The sequence below is a fragment of the Camelina sativa genome, chromosome 17, assembly GCF_030686135.1.
Source record: "Camelina sativa cultivar CO46 ecotype springtype chromosome 17, ASM3068613v1".
Taxonomy (NCBI): Eukaryota; Viridiplantae; Streptophyta; class Magnoliopsida; order Brassicales; family Brassicaceae; genus Camelina; species Camelina sativa.
In genome coordinates, this window is record NC_141896.1 from 30,727,472 (window position 1) to 30,751,391 (window position 23,920).

General features: G+C 32.3%; 1 protein-coding gene and 1 long non-coding RNA gene across 2 annotated transcripts; one reads left to right on the forward strand and one right to left on the reverse strand.

The window, feature by feature from the left end:
- Positions 1–3,386: 3,386 nt before the first annotated feature.
- On the reverse strand, positions 3,387–6,501 carry LOC104757941 (amino acid permease 5). The gene is made up of 5 exons (XM_087495636.1): positions 5,841–6,501; positions 5,077–5,310; positions 4,896–4,989; positions 4,254–4,608; positions 3,387–4,169 (listed from the first exon to the last, which is right to left on the reverse strand). The coding sequence occupies exons 1-5, from the start codon at positions 5,926–5,928 to the stop codon at positions 3,516–3,518; spliced, it is 1,425 nt and encodes a 474-aa protein (XP_087351762.1). The 5' UTR covers positions 5,929–6,501; the 3' UTR covers positions 3,387–3,515.
- Positions 6,502–18,307: 11,806 nt separating this feature from the next.
- Positions 18,308–20,187, forward strand: LOC104757942 (uncharacterized). The gene is made up of 4 exons (XR_762585.3): positions 18,308–18,962; positions 19,108–19,690; positions 19,839–19,947; positions 20,037–20,187. It is a non-coding gene; the product is annotated as an uncharacterized LOC104757942 (long non-coding RNA).
- The last annotated feature ends 3,733 nt before the right edge of the window (positions 20,188–23,920 follow it).

Here is a 23,920-nt window from a genome sequence, read left to right on the forward strand (position 1 = left end):
GTAATGTAGGGAAGAAGATCTTCTCCAGTGTGGCTAGGTAATTCACGCTCTCATTTCATTGTGCCATGGGTTGGTGATTCTCCGATATTACTGAAGTTTCCCTATTTGACAGTTTCGTCAGTCATCGTTATGTCAGCTTCATATTTCTACCTTTGAAGACCACCTCAAAAGCAAAGGAAGGATGGTTATGTTTTAGCTATGTTGGATGCTTATTGGGGTTGAGTTTGTGATCTCCCCCCAATCTTCCCAGGGCCGGCGGTCAAAGAAGAAACTATCTCTATATATGAAAAAAGCTAGCTTTATATGGTCGACCAATTTATTGGTCGTTGGCTTTGTTTGTTCGACTTCTAGTAGTCTTTTGTATCCTCTCTGCGTGGATACAACTTTCATTTAAATTTGAATGAAATCTTAGTTTGATCAAAAAGAAAAAAAAAAACTGGATAAGATCAGGAAAACTGGGTTGCATTGGAGCTTATATCACATAGTTAAATTTGTACAACACAATGTGTATGATCTTTCTTGGTCAACATTTTGAATCTAGGAACACATATTTGTCTTTGCGAAAATGATATTGGTGAACATGTTGGTATCGTTGACATGGAACGACATACGCCAAAAACCAAGAACACATTTTATTTTTATTTTTAAAAAATATATAAAAACCCAAAATCATCTATGTCTTAGTTTAAGTAGTTTGTTATAAAAACTGTGTCTGATAGGTTAGGAAACTAAAACTATATCATCATTAGTTGAGTGTTTTCTTTTTTAGCACCGAAGTTCTCGAGTGTTGTTAAAATGAAAGAGTTGAGGACTAAAAAAAACATTAAATATGTGATCAATACAATAAAAACACAATGTTTCTTTCCATAACTTGACACCTCAGCTTCTGTATTGAAGCAGGTGTTGACACTTCAGTAAAAATCAACAACCTATCACATTATAACAATTAATACAGCTCAGCTTTTTTCTTACTTATGTGGACAAAGCAAATAAAAAACGCTTTGTAACACTGCGTTTAATCAATTCCTAAATTTATGTTCATCGTCGCCGTGATGCCCAACAATGGAGTACATAAACCCAGAAAGTTCGATTTGATGGTCGCCGATTCAATGAGGTATGTTTCCCATCTCTCTATTCCTTGTCTTTGTTTGCTGATGATGCCTTCACAAGTTAATTTCTGATGCGTCTTGTAATGAAATCTCAGTTTAGGCAAATCGTAGCTGGTTTTCCATCTCAGTTTTAAATTTGGCACTTATATATGAACACAAAAATTTCAACTTTGTTTTTAGTTCTGCTGTTTTCGAGATGGGCATACCAAAGTAATTGCAGCTGTCTATGGTCCAAGAGAGGTACTTGATTTGACCTATAAACATTTGTACTTTAGTTGTATATAATCCAGTGAATTAAGCGAATTGGTTTATTTCTGTCTGTTTTAATCTTATGTATCTATCTCTGTGCTTCCTCATATTCAAAACAAGAGCCTACAAAAAAAAAAAAGAACGATCATACATTGGTATGTATATGCTTTCTTGAGTTGCCAGAGTTTCTGCATGAGGTTTTTTCTATGTGATAAGTTCCCTTAAATCTTAATTGATAAATAAAGATGAATTGACATCTCTCTTGGCTGATTTTAGTTACTGATAGGTTTCAGCGATGGAAATAGAACACTTTCCTCATCTTCATAACGAAAAGCTCCCCCCTTGTATCATCTATATATAACAAATTGGTGGGTATGCAGTTTCACGTTTTAGTTTTCGCATAGGTTCTATACTATATCTTAAAAGGTTTAGCTATGAAGATTTTTAGGCATAGTTGCCTTTTAGAATTTAACCTCATTATTAAGAAAGGTGAAATTGAGCTCCTATAATATGGAACCCGTTTTATTATAAACAACATACAAAAGTTATCATACAAATAATTAAAATAAAAATAAAACAAAAAACATTCCCGTGGCATAGCGCGGGTACGTACTATCCTAGTATTTTCAATAACTTTCACTCATTTGATTGTGTTTTCTATATACAAATATGTTATTTATTTCGGAACTAACTGAGAGTTTATTAGTGAGTACTTTGGTAATGAAAGATCGGATATATTCAATACCCTATCGCTGGTAACTATAGCTAAAGTGAGAACAACATACGCTTAGGGATGGTGAATGTAATTCATTTCTAAGTACTTCAGTTTATTCGTTTTATGAGAAACATAATGTTAATCATGGGTTTATTGAAGGAGGACAAGAAAAATAAGTAAATGTAACCAATTGGCATCACTGCAAGGTTAATTTTTTGTAGGGAAATCATATTTTTAACATTCATAGTGTCACTAAATAACACTTTAAAACTGAAGAGAATTTCAGTATATGTAAACCACCAAAATAATGTTATTTTACACTTTAACCTTTAAATTAGTTTTCTTGTTTGTGCCGTCGTAAAAGATGACGGAGCAGTAACGTTCTTCAACGCAAAATAGTTCAATTCGGCTGGTTTAATTACTGTTAATTTCAATTTTGATTAATGTAATTTAATTTGTATTAATTTATTACAATTAATATTTTCAAAAAATAAAATTTTACCTTTTTCACTTATTCACCATCTGATTAAGTCGTGGAAAATTGAAGACCGCAACATATGTAGAGGATTCATTGGTTTACAGTGAAAAATCAATCGACTTTAATCAGATTTCAGTGGAGATGCATCTATTAAAAGAATTAACTTGAAGAGAAACAACGGAAAATTTTGTCTATGCGGAAGATGAATAGAGACAATGTATTGAATAAAAAATCTAAAAAATATGTAGTAAAAGAAGATAACTTTTTTTTTAACAAATAATAAACTCGTTAAAATTTAACTAAACCAACATTATAACTATTTCGTGTTGATGGACATTGTTGTTCTCTAATTTTTTATAGCGTAAAAACATGAAAACTAGTTTTTTTTTTGACAAAAATGAAGCTTATTTTAAGGTTTAAATTGTTAGTACAGTAAAATTATTTTGGTGAATAGTGCTAGTGTAATTATTTATAGGTTTAAAGTGCTACCAAGTGTTACTAGTGACAATTTGAAAATTAAAAGTGTGATTTTTCCATTATTTATCATTTCATTAGTTATTATTTTTTTTTTTTGAATTATTAAGAGGTTCCGGGCCTAGGGCCGTACATCCCCTCAGACCAGGGACCAAAGCATTTTATATGGTTCCCTTCCAAGCGCCGTCCCTCGAACCGGCGACCTCTAGACTTTGCCATTAGTTATCTTATTTGTATAGTTTCTTTCAATTCTTCTTAGTTCAATTGTATCACTAACAAGATCTCAGAAATCAATTTCTCACTCACCTCTTTTTCTTTTCTTTTCTAATGTACAAACATAGTCTGAATACGTGTTGAAGAATTCTCCGCAGAAACATGATTTGGTATTGAACACTTATACAAAGTTAACTTAACTAATACAAAGATAACATTAAAACATTGAATTAGAATCTTAATCCTTTTAGCAGGAGTTTATTTTTCCCTTAAGATCTCAGAAATCCGTATGGAAAGGTTTGTAGACCTTGAGATCACTGACAATGCCAACTACTGATCCTGCAGCCGCGGCTACAGAAACGACAAGACAGGCCAAACTCAATACTTTTAGACAAACCCACCTTGTGCCCCATCTCTGAACATTTTTCTGTGCAATGTACATCTCGACAGGGAAATAAACCGTTAAAGGCCAAAAACCAACGGCCCCCAAGAGACCGAGTACATCGTTAAAGAAAGGCATTAGCATTGCGATTAACGTTGTAGTCATAACGAAGATCGTCCTCCACACGAGCCTGAATAGATTCAAATTGAAGGGCTTCCCTGGAATAAGTTGGATCTTTATCTCGTTTGTGATGAAACTACTCTCTGGATACCTCCTGGAGGCTTCCTTTTCGATAAACGAAAAGAGTGGTTGGCAATAAACTTGGTAAGCACCGACTAGATGGACCACTATGGCGATATTGGCTATGTCAAGCAACCAAAACGGGTTTCTAAACCCTCCAGTAGCGAGGAGATTCCCGGGCGCGGAGTCCCCGAATGCCGCATACCCTACACAGCCACAGAGCATGTAGAAGAGTGTCGTCACTGCCACACTTATTAGAGTCGCTTTTTTCATCGTGTTTTCTTCTGAAGGCGGTGATTTAACCGTGTCCTGCACCATCATCAAATCGCCTCTGTTAAATCATGCATTCTCAAAACAAACACTCACACATAGATAGACTCGAGTAGAACGTACCTGGATTTCGATGAGAATCATCGAGTAAGAGTAGGCGAACGCAATGTTTCCAAGAGACTGAAAGGTTCTCCAAACTTTCTGTTCCGGTGTCACTGTCCCAATGCTAACTCCAGTAAGAGTACCTTTCACTTCTTTGTTCTCTACCACTTTGGAGATACCGAGGCCAAGCCCGATGGTCGAGTAACCGAAAGACATGACTGTGGCAACAATGGACAGCCACCATAACTGATCAATATCCGGAATCTGAGAAAATATGATTTGTGAAATACCGAATGCAATCATGTAGGGATTGCCATTGACGGGACATGGAGCATCTTCCCCATTAGTCTGTTGACAACTCGTCCGTTGAATCGCTCTGTTTTTTTTTTTTATAATTCAAATCATAATTAATTAGTACAGGTCAAACAATAATTGAACCAAGAAGCAATAGGACAGAATCTGAAACCGTGACAGCGTTTTTGAGCCGTTCTTTAATTGATTTAATAAAACTACATTGACTTTGAGACAGCATTATTGAGTGTGAACCAAACTTAAAAATGACTTGTATGGACTATATTGAACAGCAAAGTGAGACACGCATCTACTTTTTGGACAAGTGTGGAGAATTAAAAAAAGAGTTGTGAAAACAAAGTTGTAACTTACATCATACTTATAGCTGATGCAATAGTGTATCCAATTGCAGTACCAAAGAGATTAAGATATTGCACAATTCCACATATTTTCATCTTCATGCCACCTGAAAAAAATGATACAAGATTCCCCTTTTAATTTAATAAATCTAACCATTAAAAAAAACAGAAATGAATTTTTTTTTTTTTTTTACCGAGGTTGGACTGAATAGCGTCCATGTAAGTATAGTTTCTTTTTCCCGTAACAGAGTCACCAGAGCGGTAACAAGAACATAGGAGGATAGATGTGTAATAAGTGACAAGAGAGAAGAGTAACATAGTCACTGGACCACCAACCCAACCGATCTGAGCAACAGCCCATGCTAAAGACAACACTCCTGACCCTATTACGGCTGTTATTATGTGTGCACTTGCTGTCCACACCGTCCCTAGATTCCAATCACAACCAAATCACCATCAATTTCCCCAACCAAACTTTCGAGGAAAAAAAAAAAAAAAGGTCAACTCTCATGGGTCTGATTTGTATTCCACACAAATCATGTTATTTCACAATTCCAGTGCGGGATTTGGCAAATGTCCACAAAAGCTACGCCTTTTAAAAACCTATGATGGTATGGTTCATCAAAAGTCACAAAGTCCAAAAGAAAAAAGGTTTGCAAAAACTTTCTTATTGTTAAAAACTTAAAAGACTCATTGTGAAGTTAAGGAGTAAAGAACCATGGTTTAAGTCTTTTTGGTTTAGTCACTGTATGTGTTTCAAAAAGTTTAACAGACTCTAGTTTCGATTGAAATCCCGAACCCAAACTTTACGAGGTTTGGGTTTCGGTTATAAAAAAAAGTTTGGACAGACTACTTTTTTGAGAAAACTATTTTCAAGAAAACATAAATCCGGTAATTCTGGTAACAGCTTTTACTTAGCTCTATTAAAAACAAAACTTCGAAGAAAAAAAAATGGTACCGGTTCGCTTGGGACGACCATCATCATCGAATAAATCGGAGCTATTTCTTGGAAGAACATCCAAATCTTGAACATTCTTGACGACCATCTTCTACTTCTTCTTCTTCTTCTTCACAAGAAACCCCAACACTAATTCCCAATAAAAATCCAAAATTTTAATTTACCGACAACCAAAAAGAAACGGTTTCAAAAAAGGTTTTAGCTGTTTTGTTTCTCTTTCTTGTTCTGGTTTAGATCTTGAAATCTTTTAGACCAGAAGTGAAATGAAAGGAATCAACGATTTTAAAGGGAGATTTTTTTCTTTTCTTTTTTCCAAATAAAATCAACGGTCACAAGAGACGGATGTTTTTTCTGCGGAGGATCCAAGATTCTGTGATTGGAGGAGAAGAGAGTGAAGCATAAAATTGAAAGAGATGATGGAGTCGTGCGATTATAAATGCACCATCATAATAATAATAACTACTAACCCAAGCTTCGCTATTTCCACTAATTTATAAGCTCCGTGGAAGACAGAGACATCCCAACTTGTACAAGGAAGAAGCTAAAGAAACCGCCGCATGTGCCTTTTTTTTTTTTTTTTTTTTTGTTTTCTGAAGCTATATTTTCTTTGTGAGGACTAGGAAATATACTTTAGTTTTTATGAAAAAAAGTTTATATGTTCAACAAAACTTTACATTTTTTTTTGTCTATAAACCCTTTATTTTAATATTTTAATCTCAAATCGTACAAACTCCAGAAAAGCTAAAACATCAACATAAATGTTATCTTTGACCTTTTAAAACATTAACATTTAATTCTAAATTATATGAAAATATTTTATGTCCTTAATTTAAACTATATTTGAGTAAACTAATGTAATTTTGAAAGGTATCATTAGTTCATTACAGATAGTGTACTTTTTTTAATACATTTTAGAAACTCTTTTTTTTTTGCTGAAAAAAAAATACTTTTGGATTTCTTTCCTTCTACCATTTCCTCTCTTGTTGTTTTCTTCATATATGATTTTTTTTTCTTTAAAAATGAAAGAGAGGAAACTACTACAGTTTTTTTTTTTGGTCATCTGATAATATTATAGAACATAAAAAGATACATTGTGAATTACAACTTATGCCGGCGGAAAACAAAGATATTCCCGGAGTCTACAGCCCAAAAGAGGGAAACTAAGCCGGCAAACAAAGAGAAGTTCCCGGAAACTAAACCTTATCCAAAGGAGACAAAGAAAACTACAAATGCAAGCAGATAGTACCAAGACCAAAATCGAAAGAGGACAATTCCTAAACATAAAAGCAGAAGTTTTAGGCAGACCTTAAAAAAAGGATAGCACCAAAAGAAAAGAGAGACTTCTTCTCCTGAAACACCAGCAAATGCGATTTATCACGAAAGCCCACGGCCAAATCGTAGAATAACATCTACCTTCTCCTATCACAAAGAGAGCCAATCTCTCAAGAACAAGGACAACATAACCCGGCAAGTAAAGAGCCTCATAGAAGGACATAGAGCCTCGAACACACTTCCAGATGCGACGACGACGACTGAAACGTCTCTTAACGTCTGACTAGAGTCCGCCAAAAAGCTAACTGATCTACACCAATCACGAAAGCAGAGACAAGGAGCAAGGAACAACTTATCGAAAAAACACCAATCACAGGAACGAGACTGACGAAGGATCAAGCTAGCTAACACACACCGTGAATGCCAAGGAGAAGAATCTCTCTAATCTTTGAAGACTACCACAACCAATCACTTAAACACGAAACTTCTACTAAGAAAGAAATCGAACCTGCAAGGAGTATAAGCTGAACCGAAGAGACAATGAACGGGAGGAAAGGCAACGGCTGGACGGAACTTACAAAGATCCACTACACAGCCAAACCACAACTGCAGCTTCGAAACGTAGATAAGAACAAGAGTAACTACAACATCTGAGACAGGAACAAGCAAACGACAATGGCATTTATTCTTCAAACCAACCGTAGATCTATAATCCGGCATCATCATCTTTACTTGTAATCAGTGATCTTCACAGATAAGGCTGCTCAAACTGCTTCCTCAACACAATCACAAAGTCTGAACACGAAACAAACAAATACTCCCCAATCGAAGGCCAACACCACTGCAACCAAAACTAAACACCTAAACCAAGCTAAGAGACGGAGGAGAAAGATGGGAGGATTAGCTTACACAATCAGAAGACCACAAAAGCCCAAGGTCACAGAAACGAGAAGCACCAAAGGAGACTTCTCCTGAAACCGCTGGGGGAGGAAGAGCAGCTCTCCAACGAACGCCTACCAAACCTCACCGTGAAGACCAACTAAGGATTGACTCACTAACATCCCCATCAAACTACCAGATCTCACTGATGCGAAACAAAAACATGAATAAACGAAACACAAAGAAACAGAGGCCCTCTCACGGTTTCGGCGAAGAGCGCCGATCACCGGAGAGGGCAAACGGAGATCTAAGTCAATATCAGGTTTTGTGGGAGGAAACTACTACAGTTATTTGAACATTTAATTTACTATCTCTTAACTTGAAAACAAATCTGATTTATCAAATATGATTTTGTTGGAGAAAACATACTTTGTTTGAAACATACTAGGATTTAATCCGTGGTACACCACGGGACAACTATTTTATATAATTTTTTTAAAAAAGTAAATAGAGTGAGTTTCTATGATTTTTAATATTGATATTACATTTTTGTATATATATTTTGGTGTTTTTTTAATAGCTCATAGTAGTATTTATTGTTGAATTTGAGAAAACTATAATTATTTGAATATTTAAGGCAATAGGATATCTAACATTTAATGGTGGTGTATAATTTTGATTTTTTCTTGCAGGAAAATCTTACCCAAAAAATAACATTAATTTTTTTTTTAATTTGAACTATATTTCTCAAATTCTGAGTCTATTTGCAAGATTGATATGACCTTTCTTTATAGTATGTTTGGTACTTTGTGAATCATCTTGTATTGTTATAACAGATCAATTAATCATAGAACAGTATTTACAATCAAATTTTTTGATGATATACAAGTTTTCATTAGTCAAGTCCTCCATTAGCAATTTTGGTCCCTTTTTTGTATATTAGTAAGCTGTAAATAAGAGATATATTAGTAAGCTGCAAATTAGTGTATTTCTTTTTTTTTTTGATCAAAACAAATTAGTGTATTCAACTTGACATTTTAAGTGATTTGTGTAAAATTTACAAATTCTATGTTATTCAATCATGGATTTTAAAAAGTCCATTAAAATCCATTGTTATTGAACTGATGATTTAAAAATCTGCTTTAAAATCCAAGGTTATTCAAAACAGTTTGTGGATTTGGATTTTAATTAATTTTAGGGATTCTGGAGGATTTGAGAGGATTTGTTTAGTTAAAAATACAGAAATCTAAATCTCATATTTTTAGGTGGGATTTGAAAATTTTTTACTATAAATCATACCAACTTCCCTAAAATCTCTTAAAATTCCAAATTTCTTAAATCCTATAAAATCCTCCAAAATCATGGTTTCAATATACCCCCTAAATCTCTTATTTACAGCTAAGGGGTTAGTACATACCCCTTTCACTTCCTGGATGATTTGCTGAAGAGAAGTGTTGATGGTTTGGAGGTGTATATTTTTGTTCTTATCTCCTTGTGGGAAAACGGCCTATTCCCCCACAAACTATGTTACTTTATCGCATTTATACATGAAACTTTTATGTGTGCTTAGAACTACATGAACTTTTATAAAATTTGAATTTCATACATAAACTAAACAAATCCGGCCTAAACCCACAAATTTCTAAACGCTGTTAATATTCCGTTAATACTATGCTGACTAGGATGCCATGTGGATAATAAGGGAAAAAAATTACATAACATCTGTAAACTGGGTATTCGAACTGTTGACAATGAAGACAGGATAACATATACTAAACCAAATGAGCCACCTCGACTTACGACATTATTGAAAACAAATAAACTTATATAAACAATTTTATAGTGACTTTGTTTTCCCACATATCGCTAACGATGACCTCCATCGCTAACGAGCTTCCAAGTTCCAACGACGACGATTCCTTAGCGTCAACCTCTGAATCCCTTGGCAAATTCGATATTTCTGGAATTCTCACTCAGTCACTATGTTTGTAACTTTATCCGCGCGAAAGTAGCAGAGACTGAGAGAGAAATGATTGAGCTACGGATTGGTGCGTGAGTGTGAAAGTTGCTTTTATTCGGATAAATGAAAACGTAAATTTGAGTTATTTTTATTAATATTTGTGCAAAAATAATGAAAATAGAGATGAAAACCTAAATAATAGAAGAAGAAAACGCAGGACCCATGGAGGCGGCTAGGGTTTTACTGTGGAAGAAGATAATGCTAGTGAAATGACAATTTTGTCCTTCTCATTTAAGTGAAAATAAAACTTATGGTCCTCCGTTTGGTTCGAACCTTGGGCTGGACCAGATTTAAAACATCACCGACCACTACACCAAGTTTAACTTCTGATGTAAAAGCTAACTTTAATAGTATATAGTCTATCTATTTGTCTTATTATCCACGTTGCAGCCTAGTCAGCATAGTATTAACGGGATAGTAAACGGCGTTTGGAGATTTGTGGGTTTAGGCCGGATTTTTTTAGATTGTGTATGAAATTCAAATTTAATAAAAGTTTATGTAGTTCTAAACACATATAAAAGTTTCATGTATAAATGCGATAAAGTAACATAGTTTGTGGGGGAATAGGCCGTTTTCCCATCTCCTTGTACCTTCTAATCATAATTTCGTTAGCTGCCTGAAAATATCAAAAACCTATTCAATAAACGTACCCTATAGTCGACGGCAATCTCTGTCTCTCATCACCATACAAAAAATTTCTCTATCATATAGTAACGAAAGGAACTGTAGATTATAAATATTAAAGTCTATTAAACTCGCTTTAGTCTCTTAATTTGAAATCAAGCTTGTTGGCTTGCTGTTAAACTCTAGCATTTGCGTCTCCCAATATTAACGATTTGGCCAAGCACATCTAGAAAAAAGAACAAAATTAATTAGTTTATAGCATAGCAAAAAATAATAATCTTTATATATATTATACTATTGTAGATATCAGTATGATTTGGAGCATTTTAGGTCATCTATTTACAGTTTCACATGTTATTTATAGAGTTCCTTTGTGACTATAGAATTAGGTGTGGTATCGAATCGAATATTTAGTATGTAGGTAAGGAATATCCCATTAAAGTGTCGTGTAGGTGTACTAATTAGTTTCTATTGTTGTATTTTAGCAATTTTATGAATATATATTAGAAAAAAACATATACTATTATGATTTAATGGCGTTATATTAGCACTAAATCGTCATATTCCTTCTCATCTAAAAAAATCCTACCAAAACTGGATTTATAGCTTGAAACGATATAATTGTTATATGGTTTTGTGGAGTCCGATTGAATATATCTTGCAAATCTAGAGTTCATATCTTTCATTATTTCTAGAACGCACATTAATTTTCATTTCCTGATTTTTTGTATGTTTAGACACATATATAGAAAATAAATATGCAATTAATAAGGGATTTATGTAGAAATAAATATTTTCTATAGAAAATATTGATTTTGTCGATTAACTATATTTAACTTAATGTTTTGTTATGCAAATATGTAGGGATCAATTTTGTAAATAAGGTTTTAAATAAGTTAAACTTCAAGGGTAGAAACCAAAATGTACTTCAAAAATGTATATATATATATATATATATATATATATATGAACTGTTATGGTTAAGAAATCAAAGATGTAACATCCACAAACCGGAATCCTGGTTTAGGGGATGCATCGATCGATGCACTATTGGTGTCGTTCGATGCAAGGCTGGTTTGGTCGGGAAGCGAATAAGCTAAACGTGCGTTTTGGATTGGGGGAAAACCATTAACTCGTTTTGTCTTCATTCGATGAGATTGGCCGTTTTTGAGAGAAAAGAAAAGAGAGAAAGAGTTCTAAGTGTTCTTGGTGAGACTTTGGGAGTTTGTGGCCGTTCCTGTAGAGATTTGTAGCTGGGATCGTTGTAGGAGCTTCCTAGGAGCGTTGTTTTGCTTGTTTGAGGTTCAGAATCTTCTTGGCAAAGGTGAGTGCATGACCATGGCTTATCTAAGCTTAAGATTTATCTGATCTGCTTGTTTATGTGTTGTTTGGCTTGTTAGAACATTATTTGAGGCTTTGTGAAGCTTTCTTGTGGCTTGGGATCGAGTTTGATGGTTGTAGAAATGAGGAGCCGGCAAGAAGCTTTGTGAAGCGTCGGTCGTTGCAAATGCGAGGACGGCGCAATTTGACCTAGAAGCGTCAGTCGATGCCATGTGGAAGCGTCGGTCGATGCAACTAGGGTTTTTCGTGAACTGTCGAGCATGCGTCGGTCGATGCATGGTTAGTGTCGGTTGATGCAGGCTAGCTTTGCATCGGTCGACGCAAGCTTGTGTCGGTCGATGCATCCCCTGTTGGTGTCGGTCGATGCATGGTTGGTGTCGGTCGATGCAGTTCCTGGTTTGTTTGTTGATTGTTGTTTGATGGTTAGAGTATCTCAATTACTTGTGTGTATAGTCCAGTTGATGAGAGGATTGCCTCACTGAATGTTTATAAAATACTCATGCATCTCAATTTGTGTTTGTGGTGCAGGTAAAGGTAAATAGTGATCGTGGAATCAAGACAATAAAGAGGAGGATGTTCTAGTGGTTCGCTTGGTTGCTTTCTGGCTTCTGTTAGGTTGCTAGAGCTGAGTCCTAGAGTGTTCCTTAGGATTGCTGGTTATTTTTTTTTATGTTGATTGAATTAGTAGACTATTTGTTATAATTTTTTATATTGATTATTGGATTCTTGATTATTCATTGGTATTGCTTATTTCCGCCGTTTGATGTGTTGTGGTTAGGTGGCTAGTATATATGGGACCACTAGTTTTAGATATTTATTATTAGTATTATTATTATTTTTTATTTTTTATTATTAAAAAAACGGGTACGGTCGTTTCAAAAGAAAAGAAAATCATATATCTTATTTTGAGGGGATCAGATGATCTAAAAAAATATTATTATTGTGATAGATATAAAAATTTAGCATATTCACTATACCTGAAAACTTAGCATAATCAAAGGATTTACCAAAATAATAAGGTCAAGTTCCTCCAAACTAGATAGATTTTCCAAGTTATTGTGAATTTTATGCTCAAGTGGCCAAAATAGCATAATCAAAATGATTTGTTAAAATTCTTCGAATTAGATTTTTGCCGATTCAACTATTCATTCTATAGGGTATGTATGGTTGATTATTGCTCCTTAAATTCGTTAAGTTTTTGTTGTTGTTGTTGTCATTCCTGTTTAACATAGATGTAATTAATATGCAAATTAAATCTCACCAGATTTTATGTCGGGAAGTTAAAGCTAATATGAAAATGAAAAAACATCTAATAAATATTTAAAAATGAAATTAACTGTTTTAACAAGAAAACGAAATTTTGCGGTTCTGGAAGGAAAACATAGTATTTGTGATTTTGACGGGACAACGAGATTTTACGATTTTTGTAGGAAAACATAATTTTGCGTTTTTAGCGGTAAAACATAATTTTGTATTTTTGCGTTTTTGAAGAGAAAACATAGTTTTTGCGGTTTTGGCTGAAAAATGAGATTTTACAATTTTAGCGGAAAAATATAGTTTCGTGTTTTGCGTTTTTGACGGAAAAACATAATTTTGTCCTCAACTTTAATATCACATTTTAAGTATATACAGTAAAACCATTATAAATTAATACTGGCAACAAATTATAAACATTATAAAATAATAAATATTTTAGTTCTGACAAAATAAGATAATACTTTTTTAAAAATCTTTTATGTAAATTTATTTGTATTGTAAATTATAATGTTGTAGTAATATACGTTAGGGACATTTGCAAAAAACACCTTTTATATTTTTTTGCAAAAATACTCTCTTTTGTTGTCCATTTTACATAATACATTTTTTTATATACAAAATGACTAAATTCTAAACCCTAAACTCCAAATACTAAACCCTACCCCCTTAAAACTATACCCTAAATGTAAAATAAAGAAATTGAACCTAAAAAAACTTCTAAAAGTTAATTTAACATATTATAATTATGTAAAAGATGACCAAAATGAAAATGACCAAAGATGAGTGTTTTTTAAAAAGGTATCTACAAAAAAAGTATTTATCACAATTCTCTATACTTTATCTCTGTCCTAAAATAACTAAACATTTCTGTACAATTTTTAATTTTTAAATATGCAAAATTTTAATTCGATAATCTAATAAATTATTAAAATACAACAGTTGAGATCATTAATCATAAATTTGAATTGATGTTGTTGGTATAAGTGAATCCACTTACAGTTTGATAATTTATTTGTCAATTTTTTTTCTAAATATTGAAATATCAAGTCCAAAAGTAACAACATATGACATCTAATACACTAATCTTATTTTCTTAAAAAAATAGAAATTTATTTTTCAATAATTCTAGAAATTAAAACATGTATCTGTTTAAATAATTATTATTAATTATGTTATAAATATTAATTTGTAACTAAATTAATATTACTATAAATTAGTCAAATATTATGATTCATACATTATTAATTTATACATAGAGATTTTACTGTACTAAACATTATTTACTTATTTTTTTCAGATTCTATTGTATTGGTTTATTTTTGTTGTCAACATAAAATATTGCACGACACAAAATGTAACGCCCACGAACCAGAAATCCGGTTTGTGCACGATCGACATCATGGAGTGCATCGATCGATGCAACTACGCGGATTGTGTTCGGCTTTGTTCTATTTTCTTTGGTTTAATGCAGTTTAGTTGATGAAAACCTAGAGCTTGAGTATATAAGGCCAAAACTCGACGCTACTTAGAGTTTTACCACTTTTGTCGTTTATGGAAAAAGAGAAAGAAGAGAAAATTTCTAAAAAGTTCTTTAGAGGTTTTTGTAAGTTTCCAGAGATTTCTAAGTCGTTTTTTGGTGTTTTGGGAGCTTGGAGAAGAAGATCTGAGTGTGGGTGTCGAGTAGAGATCTTGGGAAGCCTTGGATCTCGTTGTTCTTCGTCAGATATGCTTGTTTTAGAGGTGAGTGCATGACCATGGCTTATCTAGAGCATGATATATCTGAATTTCCTGTGTTTCTCTATGATTTGGTGGATTGATTCCTTGTTTGTTGTGTTTTTCGTGTTTTCTATAGCTTGGTTTGCTATTGTGATGCTCTTAGTCGAATGGTGGTGTTGGAGGACGAGTTTTGTTTGATGTCGGCGTCTGGAGTCAACACTAGGGCAACTACATCGATCTATGCCAGGAGGGCGTCGATTGACGCAATCGTGATGGTTTGCGAGCAATCGATGCGAGGAGTGCATCGGTCGACGCGTGGTGTACTGCATCGGTTGATTCAGGGAAGTTGCATCGGTCGACACAAGGCGTGTGTCGGTCGACACCGGTTCACAGCAGACGAATGATATGTGTGTTTTGTGGTTTGGTCTGATTGTGACTTGTTTGTGATTGTTGTTTGTGCTTTGAGATCTTATTGCTTGTGTGTATGACCCAATAGATGAGAGAATTGTCTTACTAAGTATTTTTGGTGATACTTATGCCTCTTTCTTGTGTTACGGTGCAGGTAAAGACAAAGTGTTATCATGGAATCAAGGGGATGAAGAGGAGGATGTTCTAAAGGCTCGATAGTTTGGTGGTCTGGCTTTTGTAAAATTGCTTGAGTTGGGTCATTGAACACTTTTAGAATGTTGGTTGATTGCTCTTTGATATTATTGGATTATAAATTGTTAGACTTTGTTACATTCTTTATTGGAGTTATTTATATGTTTATTGGTATTGTTTATATTATATGTGGTTGCTGGTTATTGTTAGAATGTTAGTGAGTATGAGAGCACTAGTTCAATGTCATGTTAAAAAAAAAATGGAATGAGTTGTTTCACAAAATAATAATAACTTTTCTTGAAGTATGGTATTACAACTTAGTGTTTTATTACCAGATATTTGATACCACTTTTGTAAGATTTTTGAACCGTCCTAGGACTAAGAACGAATCAAAGCGTTACTTGTGATGCTTGTATACGATCTGACCGAGTTTACTAGAGCAAATCCAATATCATTCATTTCTAACAGGACCTAAGACTTTTCAACGTTTTAATAAATAAAATGAGATTTTATTGAAAAGCTTTTGTGTTCTACTCGATATTAGTCTTGTCCATATATTTTCAGTATAGAAAAACAATATTTTTTTAATTTTTTTACTTTTCGCTAAGCCTTATCTAAGACAATTTTTGAACATATTTCTTCAAATTGATGAAAAAGACAAAAATGCCTTTTAAATTTCAAGATCTACATGTAGATATACGAGATATTAAAGTAGACTTACATAAATTTGTTCGTTGTTTGGTATTCAATTTTTTTTTCTTTTTTTTTTTTGGTGTTCAAATTTTATAAATACATATATAACATATATCAAACTAAACCACAATCCTAATATGTCCATATTAGTTATGTTAGTCAATGTTTGTGGTTTGATTTTACAATTTATTGCTTAGCTTTTCAAGCAATCTATGATTATATTTAACTTGGTATATAATATATCAAATGGAACACCAAACATAACTCAATTTGTGTGTTTTTTTTAATTAATATATTGTGTTCATACATATAAATTTTAAATTTGGCTACGGATAATTCGTTTTGTCCTAACTATTTTCACAAAATCTGAAAATTGATATTATTTAGACCAAAAAAGGAAACAAGTTCATGAAAATGAAAAATTTATCTTAGTGTATTAAATAATTTATTAAAAAGCAACGATAAAATTATTAATCTAAATAATAGCTTTGGGTTTTATTTATTAAATCCACCAACAAGTCTACCTTTTCAATTGTCAACTATACGATGGATGGTAATACAAACACGACGCTATATCTTTTATGTTCGTTCACACACATGTCATGGTTTAACAACTTTGCCTAATTTTAAATAACATAATAGATATATTATAATGAACTACAATGTGTCATTGGTGTGTTAAAAAAAAAACAAAAAACAAAAAAAACAACAACAAAAATGTGTCGTGAGAATTTATTAATATGATGGGTGATTTTTGGAAAGAACGTGAATGGCGTACGACCATCAAAAGTTGGTCAGTAAAGTCCCTTTGAATGTCGACTTACTCTCACTTACCATCGGAGCTACGCTCGAAACAGTTGACATTTTCAATTTCCACCATTGAAAACAAGTCAAAGTTAGAAAAGATGATGCTCACACACAAGTCACAACACATTATAATAATCCTAAAAAGAATAGGCTAATTGATCATAAATATTTTAAAAGGGCAAAAGGCATTCCAAAATAAATAATAATAATTGTAATGATGGGCAAAAAGCTTCATACTAAAAGTATACGTAAAAAATCTTAGGAATACGTTTTCAGAATCAAGTCATGCATATTTATTCGTTTCTCAAGTCAGCATTTCGATCTTAGCGTAACCATACCAATTGATACAATTTTTAACTAGGACAAAGCTCTTTTGCCACATCCCAGTGGTCAAGTTGCCAAGCCATGTAGGTTTAATTTAAGATTTATTCTTGTAGATATACACCGCTAGATGCAAATCTAACAAAAATCTTCGAAAATTATATATTGAAGAAAAAGTACTAAACTAAAAATATTTCACAAAAAGAATGGTATTGTCAACATAAAAGTAGTATTGTATAATTTAACTATATAAAGAGAGGTTAATGTGGTAAAAAAGCTCTATTCTTTTTTGTATATGGGTCATATATATATATATATGTATATATATACACATATATATATATATATGTATATATATACACATATATATATATATATATATTTAAATTTAAATTACATTTACATCTAATTGGATATAGATTTTGTATAATTAAAATGTATTAAGAAATATATAAAGGGGAAAAACCCGAAAAATATGCAATCTAATTTTTTTTGCCCGTTTAATTCTTCTAGTTATTAAATTTCCTAAAAAATACTTGGTTTAATTTTTGTTGTTTTTAAAAAACTTCATTTTATTAATAATGGTAGATCCATACTTACGACATAACGACTGTTAATTCTAATGACGGAGATGTTAACTAGAGTTAAAATATAACCCCACATGGTTAATTAGAGAGAACTAAAGACACTGTTACCCTTTTTTTCTTCCCCCAAATCGATTTCGAGTTTTAGAACTCTAGAAGGGTGAATAAATTTAAGTGATTTAAGATTGAGATACATCTGATATTGGTTGTAAATTATCTATGATTCAATAATGCAATCAAGTATCAACCGTTACTTCGAATTTATCGAATAATAGATTTTAGAATAATTTTTTTTTTACTAAAAAATAGGAAACCTTTTTTTATATATTCAAAGAATTGAAACTTTTACAAGTATAGGTTTAAAACAAAAACAAAATTGATGATAACAAAAAATTAGTATACTACAGCACAAGTGGTGGTCTACAACATTTAGAGGCAGCCAAACAATCTCCTCCACAACTCACAACGGTTAGCTCCTCCTATCATTTTCAAGATCGTCGATAGGGAGCTTCGCAATATCATCACCTCTAGAAGGCCTAACTAGGAAGCATTGGCGAAAGCTAATGATTCTTTGGATCTGTTAATTCTCTCAAATCTTTCTTATTGTAACCTTGTTTTTACTTTCTTTTGCCAAGGCTACTCTTGTCACTACAAAAAAGACGCTGGATAACGTCGGTATATTAACGTCAGTTGATAAACCGACTTAAAATTTTCGATTAGGAAGGAATTTTGCGTCACTTAAGAAACCGACATTTTGTTTTGTGTCATTTATCTAAAAGATTAAAAAAAATGATTTCTTCCATTAACATAATTTTAATTTTATGAGCTTTCGATTGTTTCTCATCTCTTCCATTTACGAGTTCTTCGTCTATGCTTCTCCTCGCTATGGTATATGGAGCTCTGATTTCAATCAATTTGGATTCAAGCTCAGAGGCGGAGAAGTAGATCTAAAATTGATGCTCTCTGTGACGGATCAAGCATCCTCTCATCTCGAATCCGCCAACTCAGGTATCGATTCTAACTTGGAACTTGATCGGAGATGTTCTTTGTTAGGTTTTCGAACATTGATTAGAATCGTGATAGTTTATGCGGAAAATTGAAATGTTAGTGTTTGAATGTATCGATCCATTTTGTTGGCTCTCAATTGGTACAGAGGAACTGGCGAGAGATTAAGTCACAGATTGACCTGATTCTAAGAGAAGCTTGGTTGCTCAATTTTCACTGTCAATATCGATTTAGAAAAAGGAGTTGATTTAAGCCAAGACTGCCTCAAGTTTTTGTTTTCCACGACTTCAATAAGTTGAGACTTGAGGATCTTCAAGGAGCATCGTGGACTTGTTCCAATGTTTTAATTTGGTTGATTTACCCTCTAGTTTTGGCAATGATGTTTTTGGTTGCTCATCAAGAAGAGCAACTACGTATATGTTTTGTTTTACATGTCACAGGGGCAGATGAGTTATAGCATAAGCTACAATAGGTGTGAATAACAAGAGATTGTAGCTTTTTCTTTAATCAAGATACTAGTATATGGTTTTGAGATTGTTTACAAAGTGTGAGAAGAGATTGCAGAATGTTAACTTAGGGCCTTAGACTGTTGGAGAATAAGTCAATTTTTAGTTTGGAAAAAGGTGTGGACGATTGATCAGGATTGGCAACTGATGCAAGAGGTAGAGATGTTACAGTTGGATTAGTACTACTTCCGGTTTCTTTTCCAAAAGATGCTTGATCCTGAAGAGGTAATGGCTATTCCCTGTAGTAATCTTTAAACTGCCAAAATCTGAACAATTTATCTAGCCATTGGAGTTATATGATAAGTCTTTGGTTTTGTATTTCAGCTTCCTCTAAATGATGAACTGATTTTTTTGCTTGACTTCATTTGTTCAGCTGAATTTGGAATTATCTTGTGCAAGAGCAGGAAGGGAGATATAGAGGTTAACAACATGTTTCATCCAGCAGCATTTGACACTCTTCATCTATTGTATCAAACGACCATGTAAGAATCACATCACATCATTTTCATTATAGTATACTAATTAATTTTTATAATATTTATATAAGTCTGGTATTTGTATATGATTCCAGGCCAGAACAAAAGCAAATAACCGAAGAGGAGAATAGCGAGATACATGGATAATAAGATGGCATATGTGTGTAACTGTTAAAGTGACATTTATATTTTATGTAAAACAGATTTATTTAATTAAGGGAGCTTTTATTTGAGTTCTTTTTGAAATTTGAGTTATTTTTTCAAATAACATTTAGATTTGAGTTATATATACTGATGAGCATAAACAATCTGGAGAAGAAACAAAAAAAACAAATACACGTCGGTTTACAAGTGAGAACACGTCGGAAGAAAATCGTTGCTAAGATTACTAAAACCGACGCTAATTAATCCGACGTAAAAGTAAGCGTCATTTTATAAACTGAAGTTAATATACTTAACGTCGTAATGTTACGACGGTTTTTAAACCGATGTTATTACTTTAAAGTCAGTTTGAAAATGACGTTAAAGTCACTAATGACCGACGTCAAATACCGTTTTTGTTGTAGTGTGTGTAGGAATTACTAACTTTCATTAATATGATATTTACATGTTTAGCAAAAAACAAAATAGTAGACTGCATAATTTCTATATATAGTTTAGCAAGTTGGACAGTTTTCTGATTTAGCTTTGATTGGATAGCTTAATATTGCGAATTGGAGGTTTGTGAACAATATTACAAAAGAAGAATTAGGTATGTTCTTATCGGTAGGCAAGAGGCATCAATTCCCAATACTTCTCGTAAATAATAGAATAAGTAAAACATAAATCAAGAACTAGGTTTTTTATATCGTATTTTAATTAATTCAAACGGTATAATCTTTGTAATCATAATTTATACTAATTAAGGTCAACTGAACATGTAAACAATATATTATAATCTATTGTGGATTTAATTATTACCATAACCGTTTTACCGTATGAGTTAAATTGTTGTAAGAAGTAAGAACTAAAACTACTTCTACTTTGTTAATATGTGAATAATGTAATGGAGAGATACGTTTTCAATGCAAACATAGATATACTCTGATGGCCATCCATATCAGCAAGAAAGGTTCCGCTCAGTCGAGGACCATCCAAAACATTCTTCCAAATAAACATCATTTATATTCGTATGCGGCTATACTGTATCCACTAGTTTTGAAAAGATATGCTCGTCTATTTTTAATACTAAACTATATATTGTATTATTACTATGAAAATATGCATTAGAGATTGTCATCAACCGTTGCATGCCGGTATTACAAATTGAAAATAGTAATTAAGATTACGTTTGAGATATTGGCATAGGTTAGACTTATTTAAATTTCATCTAGTCGTTTTTTTTTGGTGCAACTTTAAATTTTATACTAGTAATCGACAAATTCCAACCTATAATCTAGTCCTTACTATATAAAGTAATACGATTTGTCAGAGTCAAACTTCGATGGAAAAAAATCTGAATGCATTTCATTTCATATTTATTATAAAAAGCTATCGATTATCTTCAGTCTTCACGTGCAAGTAAAGAATGTATAAAGATTACACTAGTTCTATAACAGAAATGCTTACCGGTTAGTTTTTTATTTAACTGTTTCTTTTTTTGTTGAATTCATTATTAGTCATCAGTTTTGTTTTCTTTGATGATAATTCAGTTACTTAAAAGAGAGAATAATTTGGAACTGTATTTTTCGTGAGAATAAATATATATATAAAAGATTTTTTGCACCGAATTAGTCCATTAACAACTTGTGTTATTGGTTTCTTGTTTTTCTTTTTTTTTTTTTTTTTTTTTTTTTTTTTTTTTTGCCAAGAAACGAGTATTATAGGTTGTATACTATGTAAAACCAATCTCTTCATTTAACAAAATAAAGATTTTGGGAATCTATTCCATTTATCTAGAGAGTGACTCGTGCTACCGCCCGAGTTTAATACTACATAGTGTTTTTAGCATTTTTTTGAATTTAAGAGTTTAGTTTTGAGATATTTTCTATTATAATTTGTTTACTATTTTGTTTAAAATAAAATTTTATATTATTAATTAACATTTGTCATATTTCTAACATTTTGCTCGATATAACATTTAAAAGATTTGAAAAATGTATGGATTCAAGTATAAGATGGTAATGTATGAAACTAAAGGTTTTAAAATAATTTTAAATGAAGATATCTTCATAGTTTTAATATTAAAATGGTTTGATAATATTAATTAATAATAAGAATTAATATGCCAACATCCAAAAAATAAGGGGAAAAGAGCATTATGCTTGCCACATTCTTATAGTTTCGCAATGATTTTAAAATGGTAATGTATGAAACTAAAGGTTTTAAAATAATTTTAAATAAAGATATCTTCATAGTTTTAATATCACAATGATTTAGCCCATTGTTGTACCTACGATCTGCCATCTCGGGCAATAAGCAAAAGAGCCCATGCCGGGCTTGTCTAATGGGCCAAGAAGGTATTACTGATCGGCCCATCAGGCCTGGAGGAAGGAAGTGAGCGCGGAGGTGATCCGTGTTGGTCAGCTCGCAACTCGGGCCCGGTCAAAGATTCCCGCATTCAAGCGGATTAATTGGGTCGCGCAAATCGTGCCCTATTAATTATGTATTAATTAGATAATAAATTGGTTGGTATAAATATGTAAGGAAGGGGTCTTTTGTAAGGGGTCAAAAAGATTTTCCAAAAGCAGTAATACAAATTCAAATTCTCCAAACTCTCTCAATTCAGTTCGGAATTATAAACGGCGATAAGCTCCTCCACATTCGAATTACTTCGGAAGGAGAAACTAGATTTCAGTTCTCACACCCATTCTTTTTAATTGCTGCCTTTTGATTGATTAAAGACTATCAAATTACTGATAAATAATCTTTTACTATAATAATAAGATTTATGCAATTACATTCTATATTTAATTTTGAATTTAAAGTCTTATATTTACAATAATTGTAGCATAAAAAAAAACTAAAGATTTGCCTAAAATTTATCAATTATGTTGTATCTCATTTGCAACATAAAAGATATATATTTTTTTATCTTTTTAATATGTCTTTTGAGTTTTTTTTTTAATTATCTTCATAGATTGCATCATCCAATGTGTACTACATTTAGTATTTTCAAGACAAAATTATCAGACATGCTATTGCCTTCACACCACATCCAATACAGAAAAAAACAAAATATATATTATTGACTATATTAACAATAAATTGAGTTCCTAGTTAAAATTAAAATCAATGGTTACATTATCCACAATAAATAGCATTAAAAAGTTTTGTCTCCAAATTTAGCACACCATCTCTAAAATTCCAAAGATAGCACCATATTTAAAAATTAAACTTTCAAAACTAAATCATAAACTCTAATTACTAAACTTTACCTCCTTAATTAAATCTTTACCCTAAATGTAAAATAGAGAATCCAAACCTAAAAAAAAAAATTCTTAAAACTAATTTAATTATTATAATTATATTAAATTGTGCTATTTTTAGAAATTTACGGTGTGTGTTAAAGTTATCCATAAACCTTATTTTGGTTCTTTTTTTAGGGCATTTCTTTTTTTTTAAATCATTTTTCTGTTCTATTTGTGATGTTTAATAATTTATGAGTTTTAGAAGTAAGTTGTTTTTTTTGTCAACCATTGGGCCACAACAAGTTGGCAAATTAGCCAAATCCCTATATTCGTAGGGAGCATGACTTGATCCCTGGTGTGATGGTGACTTGGGCATTAAAGACTTACCATTGGCCACTGCACTAAGGTCACTCCACTAGAATTAAGTTGTTTAAAAATTGTAAATTTGGGAAGTATCTTTAGTCATGTAGTTAACGGTCCACATCTACAACTTTCACACTAAAGTTCGACTCCATTAAATCGCGTTATCCCATGTAGTAGGGATTGACTATAAATAGAATCTTGTCAATCCATAGATGTAAAAAAAAATT

What these genes read in the sequence shown, in the direction of transcription:
- LOC104757941 (XM_087495636.1), bottom strand. Translation starts at nt 5,928, where the DNA reads ATGGTCGTCAAGAATGTTCAAGATTTGGATGTTCTTCCAAGAAATAGC. An exon ending in CGCTATTCAGTCCAACCTCG is followed by an intron (nt 4,990 to 5,076) that starts GTAAAAAAAAAA and finishes CATTTTTTTCAG; the next exon opens with GTGGCATGAAGATGAAAATA. An exon ending in GCATCAGCTATAAGTATGAT is followed by an intron (nt 4,609 to 4,895) that starts GTAAGTTACAAC and finishes AAAAAAAAACAG; the next exon opens with AGCGATTCAACGGACGAGTT.